This window comes from Trifolium pratense, linkage group LG1 (assembly GCF_020283565.1).
Source record: "Trifolium pratense cultivar HEN17-A07 linkage group LG1, ARS_RC_1.1, whole genome shotgun sequence".
Lineage (NCBI taxonomy): Eukaryota > Viridiplantae > Streptophyta > Magnoliopsida > Fabales > Fabaceae > Trifolium > Trifolium pratense.
This window is the reverse complement of record NC_060059.1, coordinates 52,868,455-52,884,877: the sequence shown is the minus strand read 5'-3', so window position 1 is coordinate 52,884,877 and position 16,423 is coordinate 52,868,455. Positions and strand designations below refer to the sequence as shown.

General features: G+C 35.0%; 2 protein-coding genes across 2 annotated transcripts in view; both read right to left on the bottom strand.

The window, feature by feature from the left end:
- LOC123896385 overlaps window positions 1–1,358 on the bottom strand; it is a 44,415-nt gene extending 43,057 nt beyond the window's left edge. Inside the window, exon 1 of the mRNA XM_045946778.1 lies at window positions 54–1,358. Within this exon, the coding sequence (XP_045802734.1) occupies window positions 54–1,358 (1,305 nt within the window). The remainder of the gene's footprint in view (window positions 1–53) is intronic.
- Window positions 1,359–13,294: 11,936 nt separating this feature from the next.
- On the bottom strand, window positions 13,295–15,889 carry LOC123906275 (probable indole-3-pyruvate monooxygenase YUCCA9). The gene is made up of 3 exons (XM_045956154.1): window positions 14,992–15,889; window positions 14,383–14,754; window positions 13,295–13,942 (listed from the first exon to the last, which is right to left on the bottom strand). Exons 1-3 carry the CDS (start codon window positions 15,652–15,654, stop codon window positions 13,703–13,705), a joined length of 1,275 nt encoding a protein of 424 aa, XP_045812110.1. The 5' UTR covers window positions 15,655–15,889; the 3' UTR covers window positions 13,295–13,702.
- Window positions 15,890–16,423: the final 534 nt, after the last annotated feature.

The following is a 16,423-nucleotide window of genomic DNA, read 5'->3' as shown; positions in this document are numbered from 1 at the left end:
TTCTTGATATTTTTCTGCACCCTTTAAGGAAAAGGAATTGGTGGCACATATACTCTTTCTTTTTCGGGTTCGGTCTCAATTGTAACAGAAGGAGGTTCAGGAGCAGATGATGATGCAATGGTTTTCTTCTTCTTTTTCTCTGGAGCTGGTTCTGACACTCTTCCGTATCTCAAAGTAATTGCACTCACATTCACATTCGGATTCGGCACTGTTTGTGCAGGAAGGTTTCCCGAGCCTTGAGCTTGTAGTTGGCCTATTGCATTGGCCATTTGTCCCATCTGCGTTGTCAGGTTCTGAATGCTAGCATCTGTTCGTTGTGCCAGTTGCTTGACAAGGTCTTCCAGTGAAGAAGTGGCTGGTGGGGCAGCAGGGGCTGCAGCTTGTGACTGATTCCCATATTGGAGGTTTTGATGATACCTCCAACTAGGGTGATATTTGTTGGTGGAGAGGTCAGGATTGTTGTACCTGTTTTGATTGTAAAGGGCTGCTGCTGTATATGCTTGAGGAAGCTCAGTTATTGTTTCATTTTGTAGAATGGGGCATGTATCAGTCGGGTGCTCAGAAGAAGTACAAATACCACACACTTTTGCTGGTTGAGCTTTGCTAACTGCCAATTTTTTCACCAAGGAAGTAAGTTCATCAATTCTAGCATCAAAATTGGTTTCGAGCGCCTTGATGGAGGAAGAGGAAGACTGAATCTCATTTACACTTGCAGAATTATTTCTGGTTGTAAACTGTTGCGAGTTGAGTGACATGTTTTCGATCAAGGCCTTTGCAGCAGCTGGAGTTTTATCAACAAGTGCTCCACCACTTGCAGCATCCAAAATGTTTCGATCCATTGGTAGCAACCCTTCATAGAAATATTGGATGAGTAATTGCTCGGTGATCTGGTGTTGGGGACAACTGGAAACTAGATGTTTGAATCTTTCCCAGTACTCTGCCAATGATTCGTTTCCTTGCCCAATGCCGCATATTTCTTTTCTGATTGATGCTGCTCTAGAAGCGGGAAAGTATCTCTCTAGAAAGACCTTCTTCAGATCATTCCAAGTTGAAACAGAATTTGGCTCAAGGTAGTAGAGCCAGTCTTTAGCAGCACCTTGTAATGAGAATGGAAAGGCTCTCAACTTGATGTGGTCTTCCGTGATACCTTCGGGCCTCAATGGTGTGGAGCAAACTACCTGAAATTCCTTCAAATGCTTATGCGGATCCTCACCTGCAAGACCATGAAACTTGGGCAACAAATGTATCAAACCAGATTTCAATTCAAAAGGAATATCAACGTCAGTATATTGAATGCATAGACCATTGTAATTGACATCAGGAGCAGCAAGCTGCCTTAGTGTTCTTTGTTCAGCCATGTTATCAAAAGCAAGTTTAGAATCAAATAAAGTATGCAAAGAGAAACTATGTAAGAATCAGAATCAGACTCGTTAATGAAACAAATAGAAAGAAGAGATATGGTTAAAATAGATTCAAAAAAAATATAAAAACACGAAATTTAGTCTAATTAAGTAAAATAAGAATTTTGGAAATTAGTTTGGAATTTTCTGAAACTATAAAAACAGAAATAAATTAAAATAAAATAGTAAAACACGGAATTTGGACTTTTTAGGTTGCCGTCACCTATTTTGTCCCAAATTAGGGGATTTTAAACTCTGATTTTTTTTCTGATGAACAAGTACAGGAAAAACTCGATTTAGAAAAGATTTTCCAGAAAACTGTTTTTTTACGAAAACTGATTATTAGGGCACATAAAATCCAGAAAACACGAGAAAGCAAAGGCTAGAACGCAACCACACAGAAACTGAGTCTAATATTAGCTAAAATCAATTGAGAGTTCCCGGCAACGGCGCCAATTTGATCACCGTCGTTTCGTGATCAAAATAATTTTAAAATAAGTAGTACAAGGTAGTGACCTTGGTCGTTTCGCAAGGACTCACGATCGGTTAAACAATATTAGAATGAATTTAAAGGTTGCAATTTGGGGTTTTTTTGTTTGTGGAAGCAATAACAGAGATTACGAATTTAATTAATATAAAAGCAATCAATCCATTGGTTTTAGGCAACTTTGTTTATCATCTATCATGGGTTCTTATATGAATATTCATACAGTTTATGCTTCGGCTGATTATAGAACTAATTTAACAAGCGAAAATCAGTTTTATAACGAATTCGTTGATTAAGCACCAGCGTGTTCGACTAACTATGGCGATGATCAAGCGTCACCAATAACACAGTTAAAAATCATAACAATAATTCGGCAGCCCTATTTTGCAAGCGAAAATAATATAACAATTTCCTATTCAGATTAATTTGAACAAGCGTGAATTAATTTGAATAGTCTCAATATTATGAACGTGAAACAAAATAATTAAGCATCAATTGCATCAACTCATACACAAAAGAGAGACAAGAAAATTGATATATGATAAGCATAAACATAACGATTTGCTATTAAAACCGAACCTCAAGATTCGAGAACAAAGTTCCTTACACCAATGGATCAATAGAAGTTTAGTTCTCCATGGAAGATGACGGCTGCTCTAGGGTTTGAATATTCCGTGAACAGTGAATGAATAACCCTAGCTGCCTTTTTTTCGGTTTAAATAATACATGGAACGGGCCTTAAAACAATTGGGCCGGAAAATATAAAGTTGTGCTGAATTAAATTCGTCTGGAACATAAACGCAATTATTTGACACACTTGCGCTCCGAACTGGGTTTTGGCCTCAACATGAAAGTCGTAGCTCTTGATCTCAGCTTTCCAACGCATCTTCCCGCGCCTCAATCCGATATTTGTAACTACATTTATGACCTGCGGACCGGAAGGGTGTCAAAGTGCTATTTATTCATAAATTAAGTGCGAAAATAAAATAGAGTTAGAAATAAACTTAAATATAAAAACACCTTAAAATAGTGAAAATAGTAAATTAAACCATAGGAATACACTAGTACAATAGTAGAAGAATGTGCATTAAAATGCACTGATCAATGGACTCAAGCATAACCTATTGAGCATAAGTCAATTTTGCGACAATGGTTGTGTAGTTGTCTTTAATAAGGAATCATGTACTGTGTCTATACAATCTGATAACTCCATTATATTCAAAGGTCTGAGAAAGAACAATGTTTATAAAATAAATCTTTCTGACTTGAATGAACAAAAAGTTGTGTGTCTTCTGACCTTGAGTGAAGAAAAATGGATCTGGCATAAGAGGTTAGGCCATGCTAACTGGAGGTTAATCTCTAAGCTTAGCAAGCTTGACCTTGTCAGAGGTTTACCAAAAATTAAATATCACTCAAACACACTTTGTGGTTCTTGTCAAAAAGGAAAGATTACAAAATCCTCTTTTAAACCTAAAAACATTGTTTCTACCTCAAGACCATTGGAGCTTCTACACATTGATTTGTTTGGGCCAGTTAACACTGCCTCTATCAATGGAAAGAAGTATGGATTAGTAATTGTTGATGATTACAGTAGATGGACTTGGGTAAAATTCCTAAGAACAAAAGATGAAGCTTATGATGAGTTTAGCATCTTCTGCAAACAAATTCAAAATGAAAAAGGCTACACTATTTTAAAAGTTAGAAGTGATCATGGTGGAGAATTTGAAAATGAACCTTTTGAAAATTTCTGTGAAAAATATGGTATTCTGCATGAATTCTCTTCTCCTAGAACTCCTCAACAAAATGGGGTTGTAGAAAGGAAGAATAGAACTCTGCAAGAAATGGCCAGAACCATGATGCATGAAACTAATGTAGCAAAGTTTTTATGGGCAGAAGCTGTAAACACAGCATGTTATGTTCAAAATAGAATCTATATCAGATCTAAGTTGAACAAAACTGCTTATGAATTGTTCAAAGGAAGAAAACCTGACATTTCTTATTTTCATCAGTTTGGATGTACTTGTTACATTTTAAACAACAAAGTCCATCTAAAGAAATTTGATGCTAGAGGTTATAAGGGTATCTTTATAGGATACTCTGAACGCTCAAAAGCATACAGACTGTATATTTCTGAAACACACACTGTGGAAGAAACTATGCATGTCAAGTTTGATGACAAAGAGCCTGACCAAGTGTCAGAGCTTGTGGAAGGTTTGTCTAGATTTCAGGTATCAGAGGATCAGTATTCAGATATTCCAAACTACTCAGAACATCCATTCTCTGAAGAACCTCTGAACATGACAGTTCCTACAGATCATCACATCAAAGGAATGAAGCAGCTGCTGAACCTGCTGTTGATGAGTCTGAAGATGATGAACCCCCCAGAAACACTTTCAAATACAAATCATCACATCCAGAGGAACTGATCTTAGGCAATAAGGATAGTCCAAGAAAGACAAGATCTCAACTAAGAAATGAGGAATCTTTAGTTGGTCTTATTTCAATGATGGAACCTTCAAAGGTTGATGAAGCTCTGAAAGATGATGCTTGGATAGTAGCAATGCAAGAAGAGCTGAATCAATTTCAAAGGAATGATGTATGGACTTTAGTGCCCAAACCTTCACACAAGAACATTATTGGAACAAAATGGGTATTCAGAAACAAGCTGAATGAACAAGGTGAAGTGGTAAGAAACAAGGCTAGATTGGTTGCACAAGGTTATAGTCAGCAAGAGGGGATTGACTATACTGAAACCTTTGCACCAGTTGCTAGACTTGAGGCTATCAGGTTACTTCCATCTTATGCTGTTAATCATGGAATAACATTGTATCAGATGGATGTTAAAAGTGCCTTCTTAAATGGTTTTATTTTTGAAGAAGTGTATGTTAAGCAACCTCCTGGTTTTGAAGATGTCTCAAACCCAGAACATGTTTTCAGATTGAAGAAATCACTGTATGGTCTGAAACAAGCTCCAAGAGCTTGGTATGATAGACTCAGTAATTTCCTTCTTGAAAAGGGTTTTGAGAAAGGGAAGGTTGACTGCACACTCTTTAGAAAAACAACCAAAGAAGATATTTTAATCATTCAAATTTATGTTGATGATATTATTTTTGGTTCAACTAATGCTTCCTTGTGCAAGAACTTCTCTAAGATAATGCAGGATGAATTTGAAATGAGCGTGATGGGAGAATTGAAGTTCTTCCTTGGAATTCAAATTAATCAGAAGAAGGAAGGAACTTATGTTCATCAATCAAAATACACCAAAGAACTTCTGAAGAAGTTCAACCTAGATGATTGCAAGATAATGAACACTCCCATGCATTCAACTACCAACATGAGCAAGACAGAAGATGAAGGAAAAGTAGACCAAAAGGTCTACAGAGGTATGATTGGTTCCTTACTCTATCTGACAGCCTCTAGGCCAGATATTTTATTCAGTGTTTGCTTATGTGCAAGATTCCAGTCAGATCCTAGAGAATCTCATCTTACTGCTGTAAAGAGAATCTTTAGGTATCTGAAAGGAACAACTAATCTTGGACTTCTCTATAAGAAATCCAATGATTATGTGCTAAATGGATTATGTGATGCTGATTATGCTGGAGATAAAATTGAAAGAAAATCCACAAGTGGCAATTGTCAATTTGTTGGTGAAAACCTTATCTCCTGGGCTAGTAAGAAACAAACTACTATAGCTTTGTCCACAGCAGAAGCAGAATACATTTCAGCAGCTAAGTGTTGCATACAACTACTCTGGTTAAAATATCAGCTAGAAGATTATCAGGTAAGCAGTCACAATATTCCTTTATATTGTGATAACACTGCAGCCATCCATTTATCTAAAAATCCTATCCTACACTCTAGAGCCAAACATATTGAAATTAAACATCATTTTATCAGAGATTATGTTCAGAGAGGTATAATAGATATTAAGTTTGTTGATACTGAAAATCAATGGGCTGACATATTTACTAAAGCATTACCTGTTGAAAGATTTGATTTTATAAAGAAACATCTAAATATGTTTTCAATCTCTGAATGAAAAATTTTATTTGGCAATTAAAGTGTAAGAGGTTATGTATGTCAGAACTTATGGTTCAGAACATCTGAAACACAAGCTCTGAAATACTTAACTCTGATAGATTTTTTTAAACTCAGAGGCTCTGAACTATTTAAGTGGAAAACGTTTAGTATTCACTGCTGAACAGTTGTCCATTAAAATAGCAGTTACCAAGTAAAACTTCTGCACGTGGTCTACGTGTGTCAGGTAGTGGGTGGTTAATGATGACTTTTAGTATTCAAATTTTTGTCAATAAGCGTAACTTCCCAAATTTGCCATTTTTGTGTTAACTGTACGCATTTAAATAAACTTACACAATACACTTGCACACTTTTCACTTTCACAACCTACACTTTCTTTCTCTCTAAACCTCCAACAAAAATCTTCTTTCTCTCTCTCGTTAGTTCCTACCCTTACCTAAACTTCATCATGGCTGGTTCTTCTTCAACTTCAACAACCAAGATCCCTCCGTTCATGTTCAAACATCTTCAGATTATTGGGAACGAGATGGAATTCCCAGAATCTGAACTGACGTTACTTCCTGAGAAGATGGTCGACTTTGATAGTCTGAAGGCTAATGGGTTTGATGTGAAGCCGTACTTCTCTGCTCAGGGTTGGGATAAGTATTTCGACATGTTGAATGGTCCTATCTACCCAGATCTTTTGAAGAAATTCTGGATGAAAGCAAGAGTCTTTACTAAGTACGAAGCTAAGCAAGAAGAACGTGCAGCAATTGAAAGGGATCCTAGTCTAAAGGGAAAAACTAGGAAGGAGATGAGTTTATTGGAGTTTACCGGTACACAGATTAGGTCTAACATCTGTGGTATCAATCTTACTTTCTCTCCAACTCACTTTAATGCTTTGCTTGGTTTGGATAACTCTGGGTTGGTGCTAGATGACTTTGAGAAGGATACAAGATTTAGAGATGAACTTCTGCATAGGATGTGCATTGATATGAAGCTGAAGGGAAAGGTTAAAGGTCTGACAGATGAATGTAGGGTTCTATTCAAGATAATTCTATCAGCTATCAGTCCAAGAGTTGGTGGTACTGATACCATCTCCTGGCCCCATCGCCATCTGATATACTTTCTTCTGACTGAAAGGAAAGTCAATCTGGGAAAATACTTCTTTGAGAGGATCTGTGAAGCCATCTTCTTAAGCAAGTCTCAGAGGAAAACAACCATTGTTTATCCTAGACTGCTTTCAGATCTTCTCTTCCAAGGTCACATCATTCAGAATCTGAAGAAGTTCTATCCAGAACTTGTGGCTCAGAAGTTCTATCCAGAAGTTCTGAATGCAAGCTTTCTAACAAAGATGCATCTCATTGACACCAAGCTGGTTCAACCTAAACAAGAGTTCTCAGTGCGTCTTGAAGATCGTCTTTATGTGGATGGTTATCCTATTATTTCTGAATTGGATGCTGAGGAAGTCATTCAAGATTATCTGAAGGTTCTTCAAGATGAAGGTTTTACTGTTGATAGGAGTATGGTTCCAAAGGCTCCAGTGAATATGTATAGACCTAAGAGGAAACTCAAGAGAAAAGCTGATACTCAGGAGGATCAAGCTAAGCCAGATCTTCTTGCTCAGAAGAAAGTTAAGGTTGAGCAAACTTTTGCTGAGCAAAGAACCAAGAAGAAGCATGAAGCTGCTACTATTCAGACTGCTGAAGCATCGTCTCAAAAGCCTATTGATCTTGATGCTGAGGAAAGTGATTCAGATGAGAGTCAGTCTGATGAAGAGACTCAATCTGATGAGGAAACTCTGGGTGCCCGGCTACGAAAGAAACAAGTTCCTGATTCTAAAGGTAAGACTCCTAAGTATGTTTTTAATGAAGCTGAAACAGGAGTAGGTTACACTGAACCTCTTAATACTATACTGCCTGAAACTGAAACCATTAACATTCCCTCTGACAATTCAGAAGAAATGATTGTTCCACTGATGAATTAATCAGACAAGGTAAAGAAAATCTTGAAAAATTTACCTCTTCTGATAACATTCAGCAGAAGGACAAACATATTTCTTCTGAAAATCCTCTCTCTGAACTTGAAAAACATCTTAGCCCAGACCCCCTAAATAATCACCCTCTCACTCATGAAACAAACAAACCTTTATCCCCTCCTAAACCAAAATCACCACAACCTCAACCACAAATAGAAATATCTCCTCAACCATCTTCTGAACCTCAACAAACCTCTCCCATCAAACAAACTTCCCCTAGCAAATCTCCTGAACCAACTTCTGAACCAACTCCTGAACCAACCTCTGAACACATAGCATCTGACCTTAACCCTGACTCAGGTGCTGAACATGTTTCTCCTGAACGTGTTCACACTTGTGCTCCTAAGCCTTCAGAAGTAGAGATTGTTCAAATTGACAACTCTACTCCTACATCACCTCAACACCCCACAATTTCACATATCTCACCCTCACCTTCTGACCTATTTGGTAACCTCTCCAATCAGCTTTATGATGATTTACTTAGGTTGTCAAATATTAAGAACAGGTTCTTGGCTTGTCCCTCTGATGTGGATATTGAAGTATCACTTCTCAAAGCCAAAATCTGTAATGCTTTGGATGCAGTTGGTGAGGATATAAAGTCTGTTATTGGTAAACGGGATATGGAGGTTGTACATCTGATGAAGGAAGGTTTAGCACGGGCTAGTTTGAAGAGGTTAACAATGTTCAGTCATGAGGAAAATGAGCGTGCTAAGTTTGCTGCTGTGTCTGCTGCTGTGTTGCGTCTGAATGCTTTCAAGGACTGCTGGGTAGATTCCAAGTTGTTTAAGAGTCTAGAAGCTCAGAGGATAGAAACTGAACGTCTGGCTCAAGCTGCTGAAAGGCTTGCTCAAGAAGCTGCTGTGCTGCACCAAGATGATGTTCTCATGCTTGATTATCAAGAGGATGGTGGACCCTCCTCTGATAAGGGCAAAGCTCCTATGGATACAGATCAGCTGAGGGCTCTTCAGGAAGCTTTGAGGCAACAACAAGAAGCTCTTGAGAGGCAAAGATCAGATCATCTGAATCTAGAATCAAAGGTGGACAAGCTTGACTCCAAAGTGGACTCCTTGAACGACAAATTTGACATCCTCTTAGCCTTTCTTCAGAAACCCTAGGATTTCAGCACATTTATGTTATTTTACTTATGTCTTTATTTATCTTCTGAACAATTTTTGTGTTTCTCTGGATTTTTAACTTGGTTATTTAGTATGTTATTTTCTATATTGCGTGGTTTGTCGTTATTCATTCTATTTTTTTTGGACAAGAACATAAGAACACAAGCAAAATTTCAACGAAGTTTTTTTATTGATAAGCTGAATATGCTGAGTACATTGGTAAAAAGAAAAGACAACCTAAACCTATTCAGATTGATCCTCAGAAGAAATCTCAGATTTCTCCTCAGCATCATCTGATGTTATTTCTACAGGCTCTGGGTTATGCTCTTCTTCTTCGTCTTGTTCTTCTTCTGGAACATAGCCAGCCAAGAATTCAGCATAGTCAGCGTCAATCTCATCTTCCTCAGCCTCAGAATCTGACGAGATGATGATAATTTCAGTTTCTTGTGGCTTCTTATCTTCTTCCTTATCTCGCTCCTCTCTTTCGCGTTCTTCTTCTTTCTTCCTGCGAAATTCAGCGATACGAGCACTAAACCTTTTCATTCTTCTTACTTCTTTCTTGATATATTGTTTCTGTTTTTATGAAGAATGTTTGTCAACAAAGTTATCCTTTTGTAGCCTGTTTTGGCGCTTTGGTCTTTGTTTTGAAATAAATTCACCTTTGTAACAACCAATTTCTATCTTTGACTGTCTTGGTTTCCTAACTTTTTGCTTTTTGATAATGCCAAAAGGGGGAGTAGTTACGCATTAATTGATAAGTTGATAAGTTTCAAAAAGCTGAAACCACTATTGCTTGTTATATGTTTGTTACTTTAGTTGTTTTGCAAATACTTGTTTTAAATGCGGAGACTAAGTATTTTAAAACTGAAAATAAATTTCGTAAGTAAGGATAAGTTAAAAGTGCAATTTTAACTTAACCTTATGAGACTTAGGGGGAGAGCTTGCAAACCTCTCGCTCTGAAGAAAAACATGAAATTTGTTTTTGTTCTAAATTACTTAGATCTTATACTAAATTAAAATATCATGGATAAAACTTAAAGCTTAGGCTTTATGGAGTATCAATCTTAGGGGGAGCTTGCAAACCTCATAAACCTAAGAGAAACATGATAAGTTAATTTAACAACAATTGTCAATTAATACTTATGTTTGTCATCATCAAAAAGGGGGAGATTGTTGGAACAAAATTGATTTAAAAATGTTTGCCCCTAAATCTATTAAGGTTTTGATGATAACAAAGTATTAATAAACAATTGGAAGGACTAAAAATTTAATTTAAGTGTGCAGAACTTAGCTTCAGATAAGCTCTGAATAAAGCTCAGAAGACAAGTAATTCAGAAGTTCAAAAGCTCTCAGAAGTTACAACCTTCAGAAGATGAAGCCATCAGAACTTCTTAGTGTCTAAGCTTCATCAAACTCTGAAGATCTTCTTGAAGTTGGTGAAGATTCTCTTTTGTTAGTCAACTCTTCTACCAATGAAGAAAAGGACCTTTCAAGCTTGATAAGAACAGCTACTCTCATTTTGTCTGTCCACTCTTGAGAACGTGGGACATCAGACCTTTTAGCTGAATAAGGAAAGTCTTCTCTGCACATGGTCAAAGTGTCTGAAACTCTTACTCAGTTTTAGAAACAACCAAACTGCATCAAGACAAGCTGCTTGAAGACAAAAGGTTATCTACTTCAACGGTCATCTTTGCAACGACTCTTTTCTAGCTATATATATACTAGAAGAATCAGTTGTAATCATTATCAATAAAAGGATTACACACGCGCTCGAACAAACTCTGAATTACGAATACAAGCTCTGAACCTCTGAACTAGTGTTATTCAACTCTTAGTCCAAATACTTTGTATTCATTGTATTTGCTCATTAAGGTTCTCTTAAGAGCAGTTGTATTCTTCCAACTATTTTATTATCTCTGGTACTTGAGAAATCTTAAGCTTGTGTGCTTAAGTGAGAAATCTTAAGCTTGTGTGCTTAAGTGAAAAGTCTTAAGCTTGTGTGCTTGAGCATTGTTGTGAAGTCTCTTGCTTGTGTGCTTGAGCATTTGTAATCTTGTGTGATTATAGTGAAATCCCTCGGGACACAAAACATATTTCCTCGTAACTAATTATACATATTTACCAAAAGTCTTACAATTTATATGATTTTTTTACTCTTAATTTTTTTTGTCTTATAAATCTCCAATTTTTAAGAAAAACGATTCTGAAAATCTTGAATTTTCTTTATTTATCGCTTCAAATTATGATTACTATCAATTCATCATTTTCTTTATACCTGGGTCAGGTCTAATGTCCCCCAATCTTTGCATCTCTTTGTTTTATTTTAATATATTTTTCTTTTTTCTTAAGAGCACTACTGATTGGTTAAGTATAAGAAAAGAAGACGTTTCAAAATTTGAACCTTGTTTAGTCTTACATGATCAAATTTTTATAATCTATAGATATTTTAGGGGTGTAATCATCCCTTGTATTTGGTCTAGTTTTATTTTCTTCCCTCTCTGTCACTCTGAAAATATTACTACTACAGTACTACTGTCTATCTCAGACTTCTATTTAGTCTTTAATAGGTAAAATGCAGTTAATTTACTGCAGATACACGTTCTTCTTCCTTACCAATAGTGCAATTGTCATAGTCCTAGCCTTTTTGTTTTTAATGGCGTTAAATCACATATCTTCTACGTGTAACAGTAGAGACAAATCCCTCAATGAAATTCAAATGGATGGTAAACTCTACTTAAGAATTTTAAGTACAAGTCAGAGATCAAATCAAAAATTTTAGTTAAATAGAAGAGACTCATATCATCTTATTTAAACGTCATGAGTCGTATTTCTAGGCTTTACAATATATTGTTTTTATTTCACAATTGACATATAATTAATTGTATCACATGTTATTTGAATCAATTTTCTGCCATAAATCTGACCAAACCAAACTATACTGCTCTTATTCAAAGCAGAATCTTAGCTAGATTTTTATATTCAAGTGTTCAATAATGAATCTTAATATTTACTATTCTCTTCACTCTCATTCAATTGTTAATATATTTGGTCTATATTATAGACCAAATACATTAATAGTTGAATGAATTTAAAAAATCAACATTTATTTATACATAGTTCAGATGATAGGAACATTACATGGTCTATCTTTTTTTATAAAAAATATATTTTGATAGAGTTGGAAACATAACTCAGATGATACAAACATATTGAATCTATCTTTCACTATAGTGAATATAGTTTGATAGAGTTGGTAACAATAGCTAAGAGAGGGACATAGCCCTCTTTTTGACTATTGAGAATCTATTTTGAATCCATTGATATAGCCAAGAGAGAGAGATAGAGGTCCTCAAATTATCATGTAGATTGGAAATGTGGGCCATTATAAGACATAACTTCTCTACTATTATGAGAGACAATTTAAGTTAGAACAACTAAGTTTGATTTGAGCCATATGATTTTAATCATCACATGAAGATCTAATGTTAGATCAATTAATTCGTTGGCTAGCTAGTAACTCCTTTAAATCTCCACCAACTTGTAGAAAAAGTCTGTGTTGAAAATTCTTCAATTAGATTTAGAAATAGTTGGAAAGTCTAATCACTATAAGCAATTGAAAAGAAAGAAAAGGACTTAGAAATCTAAGATGAAACCAAATTAATATAGAAAACAGTTATTGACCTTTATTGCATATCAAGTTTGGGATTTCTATATTTGATAAAAAAATGTTGGCCGCAACTCACAAATTTGGGTACAAATAACAGACCGTATGTATATTCGTCCTTGCATACTAAATTTGTTAATGAAAGAAAATACTTTCACATGAAATGAAAAGTAGGAAAAAAATTAAATAAATTCCAACCAATAACTTTGTCATGCAGTTATCATTTGGTTCGTCTGATTAAAATCAACAACGGAGATTAATTGTTTTAAATAATTTAGGGTTAAATATGTTTTTGTTCCCATAATTTTTCAGAATTTCGTTTTTAGTTTCTGAAGATTTTTTTCGCACTTTTTAGTCCCTAAAGTTTTTTCCGCTAGTCTTTTTAGTCCATACTTTTAATCAAACTCTTGTATACTTTCACATTTTTGAATAGTTTTTTGTATTCATGTTTATAATATTATAAGAACATCTCTAATAAAAATTTAATTTTTTTTAATATAAGATGAATTATCAAAATCTCAAATCAATGACAAAGATTAACTACCGAAAATTGTGCTCTTTTATTAATGTGTGAAATCTTTGGAGAGGGCTGGCTCTATCTCTATGCTACCATTATTGATAGTTTCTCTTCCGGGCTCTCATGTTTATTTTTCTCCTTCTAGATTTCTTTTTTTGCCTTTTAATAAAAATTTTGGTTTCTATTTATCAAATTTTTCCTGAATTTGCACTAAAAAAACATCGAAAAAACTTCAATTTCTGTGTTCTAATTTTTTTTTAAGGGCAAAATGAAATTTTTGGAGATATAAAAAAAACATGAAGGCCAGAAGAGAAGCTATCCCTATTATTTGTGTGTATATTTTTTTTTTCTTCTTTTTACAAAATATTGTTAATGTTTTTTTATACACCAACAAATTCCTATTGCTAAAAGAAACAACACTGCTAATGTTTGTTTGTTGTTAACAATACAATTAGTGCAAATTATTAGAATTGAGAAATGCAACGTTTAGGGCAAACATTGGTACGTTGTTTCTTTTGCTTAGTTTCTTGTTTCCAAACTTGAGCAATATCTTGAGCAATATCTTGAGCAATTTTGATAGCATCATATGAAGAACCAGAGAGCCCTCTCTTTGTAAACCCAACTGCATAAAGTCCAACATTTCCTTTCCAACCATTTGGGAATGGTGCCTTTGGAAATCCATTCTTGGAGAAAAATTCACCTTCCTACACACAACAAAATTAACAAAAATTAAGATTGGCTAGTTGTTCCACACAAAATATACTAATTCTATTTTCAAAAGGTCTAAAAAAAAAAAGAAGCTTCTAAAACTTCAAACCAAGATAAATAATTTTGTATTTGAAAAAAAGGACAAAAACTAAAATGACCCAAAAAAAAGGCTTCACATGTAACAATATTTTAAAAACAGAACCAAACATCGAACCAACAAATATGCCACTCATAATTCCACTGTTTTTTGATTTACAATGGAGCTGATGATCGAACCCAGAACTTTTAGCATACTACTTAAACTTCTCACTACTAGACTAAACCTAATGGCTTACTCAACTGTTTTTAACTGCTTGAACCGCGTGAAAAAATGTTGGTTTAGTTTCTAAAATATTTGACACAAACAGAAACAAACAAGAGAAACTAATTTTCTTACCTTAAGCCAAGAAGGGACATTGCTGCGATAACCAGTAGCAAGAACAACAGCATCAACTTCATTCTTTTCACCATTAACAAGTTCAACATACCCAATACTAAACCTCTTAATTCCAGGCACAACTTTTATCTCACCAGATCTAATTTTCTCTAAAGTACCAATATCCAAAACAGGGGTTTTACCCTTTGAGTTCTTAAGCTCCAAAGGACCCTCCAATGGCCTTTTAAGCCCATATTTCTCTATGTTACCAAACACTAACCAAGCCAACATTAACAAAATCTTATCAACTAACCAAATGGGAAACCATTTCATCATCATAACTGCCAATCCAAATGTTGATTTCCCAAAAACTTCTCTAGGCAACACATGAACCTATTTAACAAAAAACACAACACCCTCAATTAGTACAAAAACATCATCCTCAATTTATTCTTCTTAAAAGTGTTATCTAAGTAGGTAAAAAAAAATTCATTGTCAAAATAAAGAAAAAAATTACAAATTAATTTCTAAATTTAAAAATCTTTGACTACATTAGTTTTTTTCAGAATGACTATCTCGAAAAAACTTATGTAATCAAAGACTAGATTGATTCATTCGAGTAGTACTTACCGAGCTACGAAGAACAATAGAAGGTGAAGCATTATGATTGCAAAGATCAAGTGAGAGTTCCATTCCAGAATTACCACAACCAACAACCAAAACTTTCTTCCCTCTAAAACTTTCACCAGATTTATAATCACAAGCATGAATAACTTCACCATTGAATTCATTCAACCCTTCAATATCAGGCACAACACACTCTGCATTCTCACCAGTAGCAACCACTAGCCACCTACAAATATACTCAACCTCATTTCCATTCGAAACCGTCCTAACACTCCACAATCCACTAGTCCATTCATATTTAGCAGACAGAACACACTCGTTGAATCGCGGGTTAATTTCAAAGTGTTTCGCATAGGATTCAAGGTAGTTTATGAACTGTTTCTTTGTTGGGTATTCAGGAAAATCTTGTGGGAATGGAAAGTTAGGTAGTTGACAGAATTGTTTTGGAAGGTGAAGTTTTAATCTGTCATAGGTTCTTTTTTGCCATAGTGAAGCTATGCAATTTGATCTTTCGAGTATCATGAAGGGTACTCCTTGTTGTTTGAGACATGCTGCTGTTGCTAGTCCTGATGGTCCTGCTCCTACAATTATAGGACCGTTTACCCAAATGCAACGGTGTGAAATTAAGTCTTCTTCGTTATCAACAAGGCGAAACAAATTTTCCATTTTTTTTTAACCTTCTGATTTTCAGAAGAAAGGGTCCGGTGGTCTGATACTCCAAAGTTCGGTCGAGAAATAAGTAAAGTTTGAGTTCAGTGTTTGGTTTGTTTAAGATGTTGGAATGATTTTGCTTTAGGAAGTTGAAAGTGGTTTGGATGAAGAAGTTTTGGAAGTTAAGTGAAAGGGAAGAACTATGGTTGAGAATTGAGCATGTGAGTTTGGAATGAATGGAGAGGGAGGATGGGTTGAAAGGACTTAAATAGGGATTTTGATCCTGTCCTTCACTCTCCTCTCTATCTCTCTCAATCCTCTCTATCTTTCTCTTAATCTCACTCTCTCTCATTATTATTTTAAAATTTTTTATTAAAGAGAGAGATTGAAATTAAGAGAGAGATAGAGAGAATTAAGGCGATCGAATCATCACCTTCACTCTCCTCTTCATCTCTCTCAATCCTCTCTATGTCTCTTAATAGATTTGGGCATATGATGATGTGGAGAGTTTAATGTGCTTTTCTCTCTCTCTTGTTATTGTACTATCGCTTAGAACTTTTTTATTAGTTATATTGTTTACTTTTTATAAAATGCATATTTAATTCTATTATATGTTGTGTCATATTCCAAAAATTAGATCCTACTAAGTTGGTATGCTTAAAACTAACCCCAAAAATAAGTTGGTATGCTTAAAAAATTATTATGGAGAGTTAGCAATTATTTGGTGGGGACTTATTCTTTTCTTCTATAGTTTTCTTTTCTTCATCAAATAGTCTATTGAGAT